General features: G+C 40.3%; 1 protein-coding gene across 1 annotated transcript; it reads right to left on the bottom strand.

Annotated features, from left to right (window-relative positions):
• Window positions 1–17,665: 17,665 nt before the first annotated feature.
• Window positions 17,666–18,824, bottom strand: LOC138875510 (uncharacterized). The gene is made up of 2 exons (XM_070154346.1): window positions 18,467–18,824; window positions 17,666–17,781 (listed from the first exon to the last, which is right to left on the bottom strand). Exons 1-2 carry the CDS (start codon window positions 18,822–18,824, stop codon window positions 17,666–17,668), a joined length of 474 nt encoding a protein of 157 aa, XP_070010447.1.
• Window positions 18,825–19,077: the final 253 nt, after the last annotated feature.

Genomic DNA, 19,077 nt, shown 5'->3' with positions numbered 1-19,077 from the left:
GTGAATTGTGTTTGTGGCATCAAGGTATGTGTTTGGTCTAACCTTATCTTGAGGGATTAGGAGTTGTGTCCTATTTGCTACTTGTTTCTTGTTGAGAACGACGTTTAGGCATGGTGACGAGTATCTATACGTTGGTGTCGAGCATGACCGTGAGTCTTGAATTGAAATTTATTGTGTTCTTAAATAATACTACAGATGCTTAAGTTGATAATTCCTTGTATTGAGCAAGGATTATGGTTATTATCGTGGAAATTACTTGTGACTGAGTATTGGTGTTAGCTGAGGTAGTTAGATGTCGGAACAAGTTTGGTTATAGATGTTTCTCTCTTGCCGGGACGTAGTTACTTATATTGTCGATTCCCTTGCCGGGATAGTGTAGTTCATTATTGATCCCTTGCCGGGACTCTTGTTATTATTGTTGCGGATTGTATATATGGATCGGGTTGCACGCCGCAACAATGATATATATTTTGATCGGGTTGCACGCCGTAACAATATTATATGTGGATCGGGTTGCACGCCGAAACAATGATATATTTGGGTTGGGTTACACGCCGCAACAATATTATATGTGAATCGGGTTGCACGCCGCAACAGTGTTGTTATATATTGGGATTGGGCTGCGCGCCCAACAATTGTTGATACAAAGTGTTTATAGATTGGATACAAGTTTCTTGTTGTTTTGTTGTAAATTCTAAGCTTTCCTTATGTCGTTACTCTTGATTTACTGCTGATATTGATATACCCTTGCAGCATGTACCCCCCCCCCATCTTTACTTGTTTATTCCTGTTTTATTTTCCGCTGTATATTATATAACTGCACAGGTTTATTTGGTAGTCTGGTCCTAGCCTCCTTACTACTTCGCCGAGGTTAGGCTAGACACTTACCAGCACATGGGGTCATTTGTGCTGATACTACGCTCTACACTATGTGCAGATCCCGGAGCAACTCTTGGACCATAGCATTTGGGTGGCTACCTTTAGTCCACGCGGAGATCCAAGCTAGAACTGCAAGCGTCTGCAGGCCCTAGCGTCTTCTCTATCTTTTATTTCCTATTTCATTTCTTTGATTTAGAAATAATGTATCTTTTATTTTCAGACTTTGTATTTAGCACTCTTAGATCGTCTATGGTACTGTGACATCAGTTCTGGGTGATTAGGGCTTAAACAGTTGTATTATATTCATATTCCAGATATTTTACTACATTTCTTTTGCTTAATGAAATTTCCGCTGTTTTTCACATTTTTGCTTTATAAATGCTAAAAGGTATAAAAATGGATAAAGGTAATCTGTTCAATAATTGACTTGCCTAGCTCACATTAGTAGGCACCATCACGACTCCCGAGGGTGGAAAATCCGGATCATGACAATTTGGTATCACAGCTCTAAGTTACATGGGTCTCACAATTCACAAACCAGCTTAGTATAGTCTGAGGGATCAGTACGGAGACATCTGTATTTATCCCCCAAAGGCTATAGAGTTAGGAAAAACTTCACATCTATTCTTTCCTATCGTGCGATTTTGTTCTCTCAATGCTAAATTAAAACCTCTACTCTTGTCCTTTTGCGAATGGCAAGGTCACATACCGCTTTATCAGCCGAGCAACAGCACAGACCAGTGATGGAGCAGTTATGTTTGCCAATACTTTGTAGAGATTGGACAAGTTCACCAAGCTCTTCACTACTACTTTCAACTGTGCATCTTCTGAGGATCCCCAGGATTTTATAGACAGCTATCGTGAGATTCTTAGGAACATAGGGATAGTTGAGACCAATGGGGTCGATTTTGCCACTTTTTGCTTGTTTGGATCCGCCAAGACTTGGTGGACATATTATTGTTTTGCTAGACTAGCCGGATCGCCATCTTTGACTTGGGAGTAGTTTACTCAGCTATTTATAGAGAAGTTTCTCCCCATTACTCAGAGAGAGGCCTATCGGAGGCAGTTTGAGCGTCTCCAGCAGGGTTCTATGACTGTTACCCAGTATGAGACTAGATTTATCGACTTGGCTCGTCATGCTCTTATCATACTTTCCACCGAGAGAGAGAGGGCGAGGAGGTTCATTGAGGGACTTATTCAGCCGATTTGTCTTCATATGGCTAGGGAGACTAGGAATGAGATTTCTTTCCAAGAGGTATCCAATGTGTCCAGGATAGTTGAGATTGTTCTGTCGCAGGGAGGTGGTCAGGGGTCTGACAAGAGGCCTCGTCATTCAGGCCGATTCAGTGGTACCTCATCTGGAGGTGGGGATTGGTATGGAAGAGGCCATCCTTCTAGGCCTTTTCAGCCAGCACTTCAGGTTTCTCATGGTGCTTCAGGTGGCCGTAGTCCTCAAATGCAGTATTCTGATCACTAGTCCTATCAGTGCACCACAAGCTCTTATCAGTGCACCGTCACATCAGAGTTTTCGGGGTGGTCATTCAGGTCGTTAGGGCCAGCAGTCTCAGCAGCCGAGGGCTTGTTACACTTGTTGTGATATGGGTCACATTGCTTGGTTTTGCCCTCGAGCACCGAGTAGCTCTCAGCATTAGGGTTTCCGTGCCATGGTTCAGGCACCGAGTGTTACATAGCTTGCCCAGCCAGCTAGGGGTGGGGGTAGAGGTGTTAGAGGTAGATCTCAGACCGCTAGAGGTAGAGGCCAGCCAATTACAGGCCTTCCCAGAGATGTAGTCCAGGGTGGTGGGGCCTAGCCCCGATGTTATGCTCTTCTAACCAGGCTTGAGGCTAAGGTTTCCGATGCAGTTATCACAAGTACTGTTATGGTTTGTGGCAGAGATGCTTCAGTTTTATTAGATCCAGGGTCTCTTACTCCTATTTGTCATCTTATTTTGCATCGTATCTGGTCATGCCTATTGATTCTTTGAGTGCTCCTGTTTATGTGTCACCGGTGGGTGATTCTATTATGGGAGATCGATTCTATTCACTCTTGTATAGTTGTGATTGAGTGTCTTGAGACTCGTTTAGATTTGTTTCTTCTGGACATGGTTGATTTCGATGTCATATTGGGGATGGACTGGTTATCACCTTACCACGCTATCTTAGACTGTCATGCCAAGACTGTGACCTTAGACTTGCCAGGTTTACCTTATTTAGAGTAGAGAGGCACTCCTGGTCATTCTACCCGCAGTGTTATCTCGTATATGAAGGCTAGGCAAATGGACGAGAAGGGGTGTTTGGCCTATTTGGCCTATGTTCGTGATTGTAGTGCTGAGATTCCTTCCATTGATTCTATGCTCGTGGTTCGTGAGTTCCCTAAGGTATTTCGTTCAGACCTGCTGGGTATGCCACTCGATAGGGATATTAACTTTTGTATTGATCTGGCTCCGGGCACTCAGCCCATTTATATCCTGCTGTATCGTATGGACCCGTCTGAGTTGAAAGAGTTGAAGGAGCAGTTGCAAGACTTGCTTGAGAAGGGTTTCATTAGACCGAGTGTTTTGCCTTGGGGTCCGCCGGTGTTGTTTGTTAAGAAGAAAGACGGAACGATGAGAATGTGTATTGATTACTGGAAGTTGAACAAGGTTACAATCAAGAATAAGTATCCATTACTGAGGATTGATGATTTGTTTGATCAGCTTCAGGGTGCCAAGGTATTTTTGAAGATTGACTTGAGATCTGGCTACCATTAGTTTAGGATTAGGGCATCCGATGTCCCTAATACATCTTTCCGCACACGGTATGGGCATTATGAGTTCTTGGTGATGTCATTCGGGTTGACAAATGCCCCAGCAGCTTTAATGTATTTGATGAACCGAGTGTTCAGGCCTTACTTGGATTCGTTCGTGATAGTCTTCATTGATGATATTTTGATATATTCCCACAACCGGGAGGAGAACGAGCAACATCTTAGAGTGGTTCTTCAGACCTTGAGGGATAGTCAGTTGTATGCTAAGTTTTTGAAGTGTGTGTTCTGGTTGAGTTCAGTTGCATTCTTGGGTCATGTTGTATCAGTAGAGGGTATTCAGGTTGATCCGAAGAAGATTGAGGCAGTCAAGTACTGGCCTAGACCAGTATGAGCTACAGAGATCCAAAGTTTCTTAGGATTGGCAGACTACTATTGTCGGTTTGTGGAGGGGTTTTCATCTATCGCAACCCTGATAATCAGGTTGACCCAGAAGAGTGCTCAGTTCAGATGGTCGGATGATTGCGAGGAGAGCTTTCAGAAGCTTAAGACAACTCTAACTATGGCATCGGTGTTGGTTTTGCCCATAGTTCAGGGACATATATAGTTTATTGTGATGCATCTCGTATTGGGCTTGGTGTGGTGTTGATGTAGGATGGCAAGGTCATTACTTATGCTCGCTGCAGTTGAAGATTCATGAGAAGAATTATCCGGTTCATGATTTGGAGTTAGCAGCCATTGTTCACGCATTGAAGATTTGGAGGCATTATCTGTATGGCGTGGCATGTGAGGTGTTCATGGATCACAAGAGTTTGCAGTACTTGTTCAAGCAGAAGGAGTTGAATTTGATGCAGAAAAGGTGGTTGGAGCTGTTAAATGACTATGATATCACCATCTTATATCATTCGGGAAAAGCCAATGTGGTGGACGATGCTTTGAGTAGGAAGTCAGCCTGTATGGCTAGTCTTGCTTATATTCCGGTCGGTGAGAGGCCGCTTGCTTTGGATGTTCAGGCTTTGGCCAATCAGTTCATGAGGTTGGATGTTTCTGAGCCTAGTCGTGTGTTAGCTTGCTCGGTCGCTCGTGCTTCTTTATTGGAGCGTATCCATGATCGGCAGTATGATGATCCCCATTTGTGTGTCCTTAGAGACACGGTGCAGCACGGAGGTGCCATGTAGGTTACCTTAGGTGATGATGGAGTTTTGAGATTGCAGGGTCAAGTTTGTGTGCCTAATATAGATTGACTCGAAGAGTTGATTTTAGAGGAGGCCCATAGCTCCCGGTACTCTATTCATCGGGGCGTCGCGAAGATGTATAAGGATTTACGGCAACATTATGGGTAGAGAAGAATGAAGAAGGATATCATTGCATATGTGGCTCGGTGTTTGAATTGTCAGCAGGTTAAGTATGAGCATTAGAGGCCCGGCGGTTCATTTCAGAAGATTGAGATTCTTGAGTGGGAGTGGGAGCATATCACTGTGGACTTCATTGTTGGACTCCCACAGACTCAAAGGAAGTTCGATGTAGTGTGGGTTATTGTTGATAGGCTAACCAAGTCAGCGCATTTCATTCCTGTGGCAGTCTCTTATTATTCTGAGAGGTTAGCTGAGATCTATATACGGAAGATTGTTCGCCTTCATGGTGTGCCCGTGTCTATCATTTCGGACTAAGGTACGTAGTTTACCTCACATTTCTGGAGAGCAGTTCAGTAAGAGTTGGGCACACGGGTTGAGTTGAGCATAACGTTTCATCCTCAGATGGACAGGTAGTCTGAGCGGACAATTCAGATTTTGGAGGATATGCTCCAAGCTTGTGTCATTGACTTCGAAGGCTTGTGGGATTAGTTTTTGCCTTTAGCAGAGTTTGCCTACAACAACAACTACCAGTCGAGTATCCAGATGGCTCTTTATGAGGCTTGATATGGTAGGCAGTGCCGGTCGCCGGTTGGATGGTTTGAGCCAGGAGAGGCTCAGTTGTTGGGTACAGATCTAGTATAGGATGCCTTGGACAAGGTCAGAATTATTCAGGATAGGCTTCGTACAGCTCAGTCTAGGCAAAAGAGCTACGCCGACCGCAAGGTTTGAGATTTAGCTTTCATGGTCGGTGAGCGGATATTGCTTCGAGTGTCGCCTGTGAAAGGCGTGATGAGATTTAGGAAGAAGGGCAAGCTTAGCCTTAGGTTCATTGGCCCGTTTGAGATTCTTAATCGAGTGGGAGAGGTAGCTTATAGACTTGCGTTGTCGCCGAGCTTATCAGCCGTGCATCCAGTGTTTCATGTATCCATGCTTCGAAAATATCACGGCGATCCATCCCACGTGTTAGATTTCAGCACTGTCCAGTTGGAAAAGGACTTGTCTTATGAGGAGGAGCCGGTAGCTATTCTAGATCGGCAGGTTCGTCAGTTGAGATCGAAGAGTTTTCCTTCTGTTCGTGTTCAATGGAGAGGTCACCTTGCTGAGGCATCAACCTGGGAGTCCGAGTCTGATATGCGGAGCCGTTATCCCCATCTTTTTCCCGACTCAGGTACTTATTTCTTATGTCCGTTCGACGACGACGGTTGTTTTAGAGGTGGAGAATGTGATGACCCAAAAGGTCATCATTTGTTTTTAAAATGAATTCTGCATTCCGAGGCCTTAAAAATCTCTTTCAGTCTTACCTCGATTTGCATGCGCAGTCCGAGCGCGTATCCAGAAAGCCAATATGTGAAAATCTGTGAACAAAATGATATATTTTAACTATAAAATGAATTAAGTTGACTTCGGTCAACATTTTGGGTAAACAGACCCAGACCCGTGATTTGACGGTACCGGAGGGTCCCTAGGAAAATGTGGGACTTGGGCATATGCACGGAATCGAATTTCGAGGTCCCCAACTCGAAAAATGAATTTTTAAAGAAAATTATTTTCTGAAATTATATATGAGATTCGGAAATGAATTGTGATTAAAACTAGACTGTCGCAAATGCACACATATTAGAGGTTGGGGTTCGTAATTACAAACCCTGTTCGCAATTCCCATACTTGCAACCTGCAATTTTTATACTTAGCCGAAAATCAACCATTTTTCACATCTTTTCAAAACATAAACTCCCTAGGGTGATTTTTCAAGAACAACTCTTCTTCCAAATCGATTGTAAGTCAATTTTAACGCGTTTCTTCAATCATTAACATCTTTTAACATGATTTCAACTCAAAAATCAATGATTTTCATGGGGGAAATTGGGTGTTTTAGGTAGAACCTAGGTTTTTCAACAAATGGGGATTTGGACCTCGATTTGAGGTCCGATTTCAAAATAAATTATATATTTGGGTTCGTATGGCAATGGGTACTCGGGTTTTGGTTCGAACTTCAGGTTTTGATCATGTGGGCCCGGGGGAGATTTTTGACTTATTGGGTAAATCTTTGGAAAACTCATTTTCATGCATTGGAATTGATTCATTTAGCGTTTATTGATATAATTAAGTAACTTGTGGCTAGATACGAGCGAATTGGTGGTGGAATCAAGGGGTTAAGCGATAGTTGAGGCGTAAATTGTGTTCGTGGTATCGAGGTAAGTGTTTAGTCTAACCTTAACTTGAGGGATTAGGTGTTGTGTCCTATTTGCTACTTGTTTCTTGTTGAGAAGGACGTATAGGCATGGTGACAAGTATCTATATGTTGGTGTCGAGCATGACCGTGAGTCTTGAATTGAAATTTATTGTGTTCTTAAATAATACTACGGATGCTTAAGTTGATGATCCCTGTATTGAGCAAGGATTATGGTTATTCTCGTGGAAATTACTTATGACTGAGTATTGGTGTTAGCTAAGGTAGTTAGATGTTGGAACAAGTTTGGTTATAGTTGTTTCTCCCTTGCCGGGACGTGGTTACTTATACTCTCGATTCCCTTGCCGGGATAGTGTAGTTCTTTATTGATCCCTTGCCGGGACTCTTATTATTATTATTGTTGATTGTATATGTGGATCCGGTTGCACGCCGCATGAATATTATATATTTGGATCGGGTTTCACGCCGCAACAATATTATATGTGGATCGGGTTGCACGCTGCAAAAATGATATATTTGGGTTGGGTGCACGCCACAACAATATTATATGTGGATCGGGTTGCATGCCGCAACAGTGATAAATGATATGGATCGGGCTGCACGGCGTAACAGCGTTGTTATATATTGGGATCGGGTTGCACGCCGCAACAGTGATAAATGATATGGATCGGGTTACACGCCGCAACAATGTTGTTATATATTGGGATCAGGTTGTGCGCCGCAACAATTGTTGATACAAAGTGTTTATAGATTGGATACAAGTTTCTTATTGTTTTGCTGTGAATTCTAAGTTTTCCCTATGTCGTTACTCTTGATTTACTGTTGATATTGATATACCCCCGCAGCATGTACCCCCCCCCCATATTTACTTGTTTATTCCTGTTTTAGTTTACGCTGTATATTATATAACTGCACAGGTTTATTTAGTAGTCTTGTCCTAGCCTCGTCACTACTTCACCGAGGTTAGGCTAGGCACTTACTAGCACATGGGGTCGGTTGTGCTGATACTACGCTCTACACTATGTGCAGATCTCGGAGCAGCTCTTGGATCATAGCATTTGGGTGGCTACCTTCAGTCCATGCGGAGATCCAAGGTAGACCTGCAGGCGTCCGCAGGCCCTGGTATCTCCTCTATCCTTTATTTCTAAGAGTAGCTTAGACTTGCACAGTTCAAGAAATATGACCCTCTTTCATTCAGTGGTTTGGCTTCAGAGAGTGCACATGGTTTTCTGGAGGAGTGCCATTGCATTCTCTGCACTATGGGTATTATGGAGACTAGTTGGGTTGCTTTTACTATGTTCCAGCTTAAGGGAGCAGCTTATCAGTGGTGGCGGGCATATGAGTTGGGTAGCCCGGCCGATGTAGTTTCACTTACATGAGTTAAGTTCTCGGAGATGTGCTTGAGAGAGTTTGTACCTCAGTCCCTTCGAGATGCATGGTGCGCGGAGTTTGAGCATCTGCGTCAGGGCACCATGTAAGTATCAGAGTATGCCGTCAGATGCAGTGATTTGGCCAGATATGCACCTGCCTTGGTCACTACAGTTAGAGAGCGTGTCCGTAGATTCATTGAGGGGCTCAGAATGATATTCGGTTCACCATGGCTCGAGAGTTAGAGTCAGATATTTTGTTTCAACAGGTGGTAGGGATTGCTCTCCGGTTAAAGGGCATGTGGGACCGGGAGCGAGAGGATTGGCGGGGCCATGAGAGAGAGGGTAGGCAAGGTCAGGAGAGAGAGGACAGGGAGGCGAGGAGTCCTCGTAGACCAAATAGATCTGCTGGTCCATATTTTAGAGGCAGGGTGCGACATGGCAGAGGTTTTGTGGGTCAACCAGTTCAGTTTGCGTTTTAGGCTTCGCACAGTGATTCAGGTGTTCATGGGTCTCAGATTACCCGTACCGCACAGTTTCCACAGCCATGTCAGCATCGAGATTGCTTTGAGTGTGGGGATACCAGCCACATGGTGAGAGATTGTCCCATACTTCGGGCATATGTGTCACAACAAGATACTCATGCGAGTAGAGGGCGCCCAAAAGGGGATGCCCTGCCCGTTGATGTGTTTCATATGGTAGGCTTGAGGCTGTTGCGCCAGATAATGTCATACATGTATTCTTTCAGTTTTCCATATAGGAGCATTATCTGTATTTTATCACAATTCTATTTATCGGGTTGAGTTCCCCTATTTGTTGCTCCACCTAAGGGTGAGTGCATGACTTAGTATTCTGTTACGTGTTTTCCCCTGTTGGTTGATTCTATGAGTGGTAGTCGTGTCTATTATTTTTTATTCATTATTGAGAGTTACGATACTAGTAGTGAAATTCCTGTTGTCCATTACAGTAGGTTGATGTGATTCCTAAATATGTTGGTTACGAGCTATGGTTTTATGCTCCACCGGTGTGGGAGCCAGTACTTGTTGTAAATTCTGTGATGGAATTGATCTAGTGAAAAGTTTCAGTTGGTTTGATGTATATCCTTCTTGTGATTCAGAGTTGAGGGTGGGACCCTCGTGATTTTATGTGATTGGATGTGTTCGAACTGGGCTGTGTACTACGATGGAAATTCTATAAGGATGAGATCCTTGTGATTTGTTCATATGCTTTCATCCTTTTCTTGTTATATTACTTCGTAGGATAGTACTGATAGAGAGTTGTGTCTGTCGGGCTTGTTTGATATTTTCCTTATGTGTTTTCTCTTTACTTATTCAGTCATTTTCATTCTGTGTTTCTTGGGTTTTAGCTTGTGGGGTGTGTGCCGGTGGTGTTAGTCGTCACTGGTTGATTTGGGTGTTTAGATATGAGGTCTTTATGTTTCTTGCATCATTGTCAGCATTGTGGAAGTTTTAAATAGGCTAATTGCCAGTGCTGGGTTTGATTTCGGGCAACTATTGTGATCAGAAGTATTATTATGCGCCTATGTGTGGTATGTTATGTTTTGTGGTCGTACCTTGTGGGTGTAGGCATGAGTTGTTGTAGATGATTGAGATTGATACCGGTGTGGAATTAGAATCGGGTCTTTTGGAAATGAATTTGAGGATTTTAACTCTGAAGCTTATCGGTGTTGGTAGAAAGTCTAAATTACAGTTGAGATGGTATCTCTAGGCTTATGAGGATTAGGGTGACGGGGTCACCCACGGGTGTATGTTGGAAGTGTGCATTTAGTGTTTTGATGACTTCAATGCGATTCTTAGTACGTTCGAGGGTGAACGTTTGTTTAAGAGGGGGAGGATGTAACGACCCGATTGATCATTTTGATAATTTAAGTTTCGTTCGGCAGCATAAGGTCTTGAGACGATTCATGATAGGTGTATCGACTTGCGTTCGTGGTTGAATTCATTTACCGGATGATTCGGAGTCAAATTGGAAGAAGGATTCTAGTTTTGGAAGCTTAAGGGGTGAGAATTTGACCAGAATTTGACTTTTGATTAAATATATCCGGAATGGGTTTTGGATGATATCAACAGCTTCGTATGGTCATTTTCGACTCGGGCGCGCATACGGATTTGGATTTGGAGGTCCGTAGGGTAATTTGGTGCATTTCAGCGAAAGTTGGAAATGTTGAAGTTTGGAAGATGGAGAAGTTTGACAAATAGTTAACTCTTCTAATATCAGGGTCGCAATGAGATTCCAAGAGTTGGAATAGCTTTGTTATGTCATTCGGGACTTGTTTGCAAAATTTGGTGTCATTCTGGGTTGATTTGATAGGTTTCGGCACGAGTTTTAGAAGTTGGAAAATTTGAAAATTCATAAGTTTGATTCATGGCGCGATTTGAATTTTCAACATTGTTTGATGTGATTTGAGACCTCGAGCGACTCCATGTTAGGTTATAGAACTTGTTTGTGTGTTTTGACGGGGTCCTGGGGGCCTCGGGTGTGTTTCGGGTGGGCTACGAATCATTTTCCTCCTATTTTTGTCTAATGTTTCTGTCTTTTAGTATCCTTCTTCGCGATCACGAAGTGCCCCTCGCATTTGCGAAGTGTTACTGCTGACCCTTGAAATTGTTCTTCGTGTTCGCGAAGGTCTGCCTTCCCCTTCTTCGCGATCGCAGCCTCTCTTTCGCATTCACATAGTAGAAATTAGGATCTGGGGGCTGGTGGCTATTTCTTCTTCGTGTTCGCATCATTCTTCCCGTGTTCGCGAAACTTTTGTTTCTTAGTCTTTGCATTCACGTCACTTCACTCGCATTCACGAAGGGTCTTTCTTGGCATCCTCAATTTTCTTCTTCACGAACACGACCCTTTCTCCGCGTTCGTGATGCATAGTCATCTGGGCACAATATAAGTTTTTCAAATCGAGGGTTAGGCCATTTTCATCATATTTTGACTTGTAGAGCTGGTTTTGAGTGATTTTTTGTGGGTTTTTCAAGCAAATCGATTGGGTAATTTTTCTTTATCTAGAATTTAATATATTCCATGATTTTACCTTTGTTTTTATCAATTAATTTGTGTTTTGAGTTGAGGAAAATGTTGGATTTTGAAGAATGTTTTCAAAATGAAAAATCATAATTTGAGGGATGATATGGTATCGGAATTTGATAATTTTTGTATGGTTGAACTCGTATCAGAATGGGTGTTTGAGCTTTGAAAAATTTGTCAGGTTCAGCGGTGCGGGCCTGGGGGTCGACTTTTTGACGATTTGTAAATTTTGATAAAGATTGAGGCTTTATAATCCAGAATAGTTTTTTATGAGTTTTATTTGTGCTTTGATGTTATTTTGGTTGGATTTGAGCCGTTCGGAGGTCATTTCACCCGAGAAGTTGATTTTTGAGTATCGGTTTGTCTTCGTCGAGGTAAGTAGCTTGCCTAAACATGTGTGGGGGATTTTTCCTTAGGAGTTGAGTCTTCTATGTTGATTGTAGTCCGTGTATGCGAGGTGACGAGTGTGTGCTCGGACTTATTTGTGGATAGTTGGCCATTTAGGGTTCTTAGGACCTTATATTCACTGAGTATGAAGTTGTTCTTGATATGTTTGAGTTCCTATTTACTAGTTTCACCTCTGCATGCTTAAATTATAATTAATTGCTTTAGGATTCACTCTTATTGCCTATTTGACTTAATTGAAGTTTTTACCTCTTCTATCGTCGTGCTATTTTTTCATAACTGCTTATCTTTAATTGAAGTTATTATTATTATTATCTCATCCTATAATTGTTAAATCTTAATTTAAGTTATGATTACCTCCTCTTGCTTATCCTTAATTAATTCGTTGAATATCACTAGTAATTGCTAATCCTTAAAAGATGTTTAGATATCCTATATCTTAGTTGACTTGCTTTTATTTTGAATTATTTGACTCGTGTTAGCTTCCTTATTGTTGACTTGTATATTGTGGGATCATTGCTATATATTAGTTTTCCTTGTTGAGTTGTTCTCTTTACGCCTAAAATTCTTTACTGTGGTTATTGTTGATACCCAACTTTTCCTTCATGTATTTTAGATAAGCATAAATACCTTCAAATATTGTATATGCATTTACAAACATGCACAAGTGTTTTACGATTTTTTAAAGGCCCTAAATCCATTTATTTCTGCATTTTTTATTATATAAATATCCAAAAATAATCCCTCATAGTACTCTATGATGATTTAATCATCTAAATTCATCATTTATGTTCATATGAATGTTCAAATATTTTAATCACATTTTTTATATTTGCATTTGCCTTTTTTAGACTATAATTGCATGTTTTGCAAAAACAGCCCCTATATATGCATAACAATATTATCTATACAGAAAATGACTTTTTATGTTTTTATAATATTTAATAATTATTTTAAATAAACCTCATGCCTGAAAATCATTTTTATCATTTAATTAGCCATTTTTAAAATTATTTTTATTAGTAAACTGGCATTTAATAAATAGCCCCTAATTTACACCTCAAAATCGAACCCCCCCCCCCCAAATCCAATTAACCCAAGCCCAATTCAAACGACCTTAAACCAATTAAAATCCTACCCGACCCAGGCCCCTTGTCATCATGGCCATTGACCTCTGAGATCAACGACCCCTATTCATTCTTACCATTTTTAACTCAAACAACCTCCCTAACCTAGCCCATTTTGTTACACTCTGCCGCCCTTCATTCCCTAACCTCTCCAACTCCCTCTCAACTCGACCCTAACCCTAATCGCCGTCACCGGTGGATACCTCCCTTCCATGGTGTTTCTGTGCATTCTCCGATCACTCAGGTCTCGTATACTCTCTGGCTGCTTGATTTCATGAGTCCTTGAGAAGATCTCATGGAAATCCAACCTCTTCTAGCTTGAAATTTGTTTACCGGCTTGTCTCAGGCCACTTTCGTTTGTGATATGGATTTCCTCTAGCTTCTATTATGAATCCATGGATTTTCGATTGATTCTCTTTATCTCTACTATTTTCTGAAACCCTGGTTTCAATACTATTCAAATCTTCTCACATCTTTGTAGATCTGAAGTTATTCGAGTATCATTGGGTGTTTTCCTTTAAGAATCTCTTGGTTTAATTCATTGTTTGGACCTCATTTACTTTTTCTGAAATTAGGGCTCATACCAAACTTTTCTTCAAAGATTTTTTCTAAACCTTTCATTGTTTAAAGTAATGTTTTCTTTACATGTCTGATTAATTTTTGTATATATGTTTAAACCCTATATGTTCCTATTTGTAACACTGATTTCTTCAATTTTTCTGTTATTGTGTTTATCTCTGTGAACCAGTTGTATTAACTGATTATATTCTTAGCTTTGAACAATTTTTCTGATAAAACCAGTATTCTTTTACTTAATTGATTTCTATTAGAGATTTGAACAAATTCTTCCCGTTAAAATTAGTATTCTTTGGGATTTTTATTTACTTTTCTTATTTGTGGCTTGTAATTAGTATTACTTGCTTTATTCCAGCTGATTAGTTAATTTATGGTCAATTTACGATATGTTACCTTATTTAATCCCCAATCAGGGCTTGTAATAGATTCTCTTTGTACTGATATGATCTTCCCGGATCTGTTTGTGCAAATTAATGTGGATTAGCCCTAATTAACTGATTGATTATATCTTACTTTATTTATGAACTCCAAATCCTTTTTTACCTCATTTGTTTCATCTCCCTAAGTGCTATATATACACTCTCATTTTGTTTCTTTAAAAAAAATGAACAATAGTTCAAACACACACACAGAAAGCTTTCTCTCATCTCTCTCTGCTGCTTGTGTTCATTGCTTGTCTAGCCGGCTAAAAGCTAGGGCTAGGATGTTGAATCCTGCCTACTTTACCTTTTGTTTCTGCTTCCCTAACTGGTATGCTCTCACTTTTGCCACTCAATTAAACTTATGTGTTTTTCTTATAATCAGTATGCCTTCTTTTGAACCTGTATGTTTTCATGCTCAGCATGTCTACTGGTATTTTAATTCAACTATGTGCCATGTTATCAACATGTTCACTTTCCTATTATTAAATTAGTAGGATCTTTATATCAACATACATATGTTTAACTAAACCTATGTGCTTCGTGTTTATTGTTCCTAATCAGCATGTGTACTGCCATTCAATTAGACTACATGCTTCCTGCTATTCAATGTGTTTCCTCATAATCAGCATGCCTTTCATTTGCTTAAACAAACCTATGTGTTTACTACAATAAGTATGTCTACTTCTGTTCAATCTATATGTACTGCAATAGCATGTCTACTTCTGTTTGATTGAATTTATGTGTCTTTTTTTCAACCTGTTTACTCTTGTTTTAGCCAGACCTATGTGCTTCTGCTCTCAGCAAGTCTGTATACTTGCTCATGTCTAAACTGGACCTATGTCTGTTTACTTCTCCACTAGCATGCTCTTTAAGTGTTCACCTCTCACAGACTCCTGACCAATATGGCTCCCCATCCCTACTACCCCCTTTGAATGTGACTGTCTGAGTGATCCCAGCATGCCATGCCTTTGATTAGTGTCTGCTCACCTAGTAACAGCTAGTAAACTAAATTGAAACTCTGAACGATCCTGTTTCTGTATATTATCAGATTGCTGGGACCTTTGTTTGAGTTACAATGATTGAATGACCCTGTTTGCTCTTTACTTCCTGAGAATCCAAAACTATTTTCTTAAATACTATCTCTTGTTTTCCACTCCAATTCTTAAAACACTTAGGGTCTTTCCCCTCCAGTGTGAGCATTGCTTAGGAGTCCATGAGTGTCACGCCCCAAAACTGAGGAGCGTGACCGGTGCTCAACCAAGTAAACCCGACTGAGCAAGCCTGTTAGATTTCATTCTACCCAAAGTCATCCTTGAATAAAGAGGAGATATACTCCATTATTCAAACTCTGATTAACAACTTTCACTTTGGTTCCATTAGTAGTTTCAACCATAATATCCAAAATATGACAATTTTTATAGATATGAAGGAAGACATATTTGCCAAATACCAATATTTCCAATTTAATTCCTGATACCAAACACCACCCACAACCTGTCTACGGAGCCTCTAAGTAAAACTGAAGATTTATATGGAAATGCCGGCAACAAGGCTCCGGCTATACCTCAAATACAATGCACATGATAAACAGATGAAACAGGACCCCGAAACAAAGTGGGGTTCACCAAGTCAGCTGAAAGGATGATGCGGCACTAGCTGCGACCAATACTACCTGCAATAGAAACACCTACATCCATTTAAAGACATAGCGCACCCGGCAAAAGGGACATTAGTGCCATCGAATAGCACTAATATGTATAACTAAACACCATCTAGTTAGAAAGAACTTTCATATAAGAATAAAGAGGAAATCATAAAGACAACCAAGTTTCAAATAAGCACCATGTCAATAATATAAGGAGGTTCACATGATTTTCACATAGTTTCTGAATTATTAGATTGGAGCATCCCACACTATTGCATCATTATTCACTTTTCCACCGCTTCTTTGAGCGGAGTCCGATCACGGCCCGATCAGCTAAGCCGTCTCCCGAAGACGTTACCATTATTTCATTCATACTTTCTAGTTTCGATCATCAATACATTACCATCATGTATATATATAATGGTGTCTGATCACGGCCCGATCGGCTAAGTCGCCTCCCCGAGACGTTACCATTTTCCATTATTCCTCTCACTCCAATCTTTGGTTACACATGTATTAGTTTACCGGCACTTGGGGCCACAATTTCCACATCATACTTGGCACTAGGCCACATTTCATAGTTCAAACTCTTTTCCTCCACATTTCACATCAATATCAAGCCATTCAATCCAAGATTTCAAGTACACATGAGAGGAATCATGAATCATGGGCATATACAATATTTCGGAAATCATACACCTCAAGTTTATTAGCAATGGAACTTATAAGGCAAAATATTATCTCGAACAGCCGCTTATGGGCATAAATTGTGTACAAAGCCTATAGGGCACTTTATCATTAAAGTCATTTATCGAAATCAAAGTCAAGGCTCATTTGACATCATTCCCACATTCAATGTTAGATTTGCCATTTAGGACACTAGGTTTACACAAGAGCAATTTATATTGTGAGCATAGATAAGACTTCACATAGATGAGACATTATATGCAGCTTCAATCTCAATTTAAGGTCTAAGCATTTCAATACATAATTCAAATATTTTGCCCCTTTCAAGTTATCAAGATAACACATTGATCATGTTGAGATACATCTTTCATGCATATAAGGTTACAACACCAATTCATGTAAAATAACAATCGATGCAACAATTCAACTTTAATCTTACCATATTCACACAAACATCGATGAAGTTCGATTTCTAAAAGATGGGGTTTTAGCCATACATACCTGAAATTTGCCCCTTAATGATACTATAATGATCCAATACACTTAAGAAACTTCAATCTACAATACAACATTCAATACGGCCAATATTAGTAATAAATTCCATAACTTATGTCATTTAGGCATATTATCAAACGTCTTGTAGATACAGATCTTTACACCTCATAACTATAGTATTGGTTCATCCAACTATCACCATTAACTAAAAATTTATTCCACCATCATTACTAACCAATTTATAACTTCCAACAATATATGTATGACCATCCATTCACACCCAACCAACAAATCCTATCAAATAATCACCTTTCAATCTCTACCATAATTATGTATTTATATGGGAACTTATGGCTTCCAATCACCACACCAAGAGTTCAAATACTTAATTCATACTCATATTCCCATAATATAACCATATATGTAAGTCTAAGGGTGTAGGATTTACCTTTTGGAAGAAATCTTGCAAACCCTCCTTTGAGTTCTTGAAGGAATTTCTTGACTATCTATGTGTTTCATGAGTAGATTTCATCAATACTAGTGTAGGAATGATGGAATTTTACACCAAGTTAATGGAGATTACTTACCTTGAAGATTATAGGGGTTGGAGGTCTTGAGAGAGTGGAGGAAGGCCCTAAGAGTCGTCCAAAAGAAATGAATCCCGAAATTGTGTTTATAAGCCTAGATTTTGGATGCTGCCTCGGATACTTCGCTTCCTCACTTCGTTCCTCTCAGGAGCTTGGATGCTGACCCGGATGCTTTTGCAGCACTTCACTGCCAGCTCCTCTTTTTGGATGCTGCCTCGGATGCTTCTCATACCCGCAGTCATCCGCCAGCCTTTGGTAATCTGGTCATAGCTTCTTGTAGGAAAGTCCAAATGACGAACAGTTTGAAACGTTAGAAACTAAACTCAAAGGCCTTTCATTTGATAGGCTGTGCATCATCTAAAACCTTATATATCTGTAGATATTCTCGTCCAAAGTGTGGTCTTGTGCGTTCTCATTTGGAATTTTAGTCTATCATGAAATTTTCCAACTTGGCTTAGACTTATACGCTTATTAACATATCCAATTGATATCTATTATATCATGAATCCTCATTTGAATACAAAATAAAATAATTAGCCTACCTTGGAACCACAAAATCTTAAATTACTTAGCAAAATTTTCTGGGGCTTTACATTCTCCACCGCTTAGGATCATTCATACTCGAATGATAATTGGAGTCAAGCCGCAAATACTTAGTATAACTTATCTCTTTTCTCACATATCTTAAACTCCCAAACTTTGACTAACTCCCAAATATTTCAGAAATTTCGGCAGAGTTTCCCTTGTAACTGGGCCTATCCACCTGTCAGAGAATCCCAGAAACACATCCTATCAACACATACATAATCCAAAGATGAAACATAATATAAAATGATGTCAACCGTGGCCCCATAAGAAATGCATTTCTAGAAAAGAAACATTATTATCATCAACTAACCATGTGATACAACTTCATAGAACTACTTTATTGCTATTCAAACAAACAGGGGTACTTCCTTTTCATTTCTTCCTCAGCTTCCCAAGTGGCTTCCTCAATTTGCTGGTTTGATAACACTTTCACGGAGGCAATTTCTTTATTTCTTAACTTGCGGACTTGCCTATCAAGGATGGCAACTGGAATTTCTTTGTACGATAATTCTTCATTAACTTCAATAGACTCAACTGGCACAATAGTGGACGGATCTCCCACTACCTTCTTCAACATAGGCACATGGAAGACCGGATGTACCAACGACATCTCAGGTGGCATCTCGAGCTTGTATGCCACCTGACCAATCCTCTGAATGATTATGTATGGTCCGACATATCTCAGGCTTAATTTCCCTTTCTTCCCGAATCGCATGATGCCCTTCATGGGGGAAACCTTCAAAAATACTCAATCATCTTCTTTGATCTCCAAATCTTTGCGACAAATGTCCGAATAAGACTTTTGGCGACTCTGAGCAGTTTTCAACCTTTCATTATGTTACATCTCGCATTTTCGTACGTTATAAGTTTCGTCTTCGGTCAAATGACGTAGAATCGGGGATGAGATCATCTTGACGTTAACGTATTAACAAGCAATAAATAAGTGTTATGAGGGATAAAGGGGTACG

This window comes from Nicotiana sylvestris, chromosome 8 (assembly GCF_000393655.2).
Source record: "Nicotiana sylvestris chromosome 8, ASM39365v2, whole genome shotgun sequence".
NCBI classification, from domain to species: Eukaryota; Viridiplantae; Streptophyta; class Magnoliopsida; order Solanales; family Solanaceae; genus Nicotiana; species Nicotiana sylvestris.
The sequence above is the reverse complement of the archived record's forward strand: the minus strand, read 5'-3'. Positions and strand labels throughout refer to the sequence as shown.

What these genes read in the sequence shown, in the direction of transcription:
- LOC138875510 (XM_070154346.1), bottom strand. Translation starts at nt 18,824, where the DNA reads ATGCGATTCGGGAAGAAAGGGAAATTAAGCCTGAGATATGTCGGACCA. An exon ending in AATGAAAAGGAAGTACCCCT is followed by an intron (nt 17,782 to 18,466) that starts GTTTGTTTGAAT and finishes AGCTATGACCAG; the next exon opens with ATTACCAAAGGCTGGCGGAT.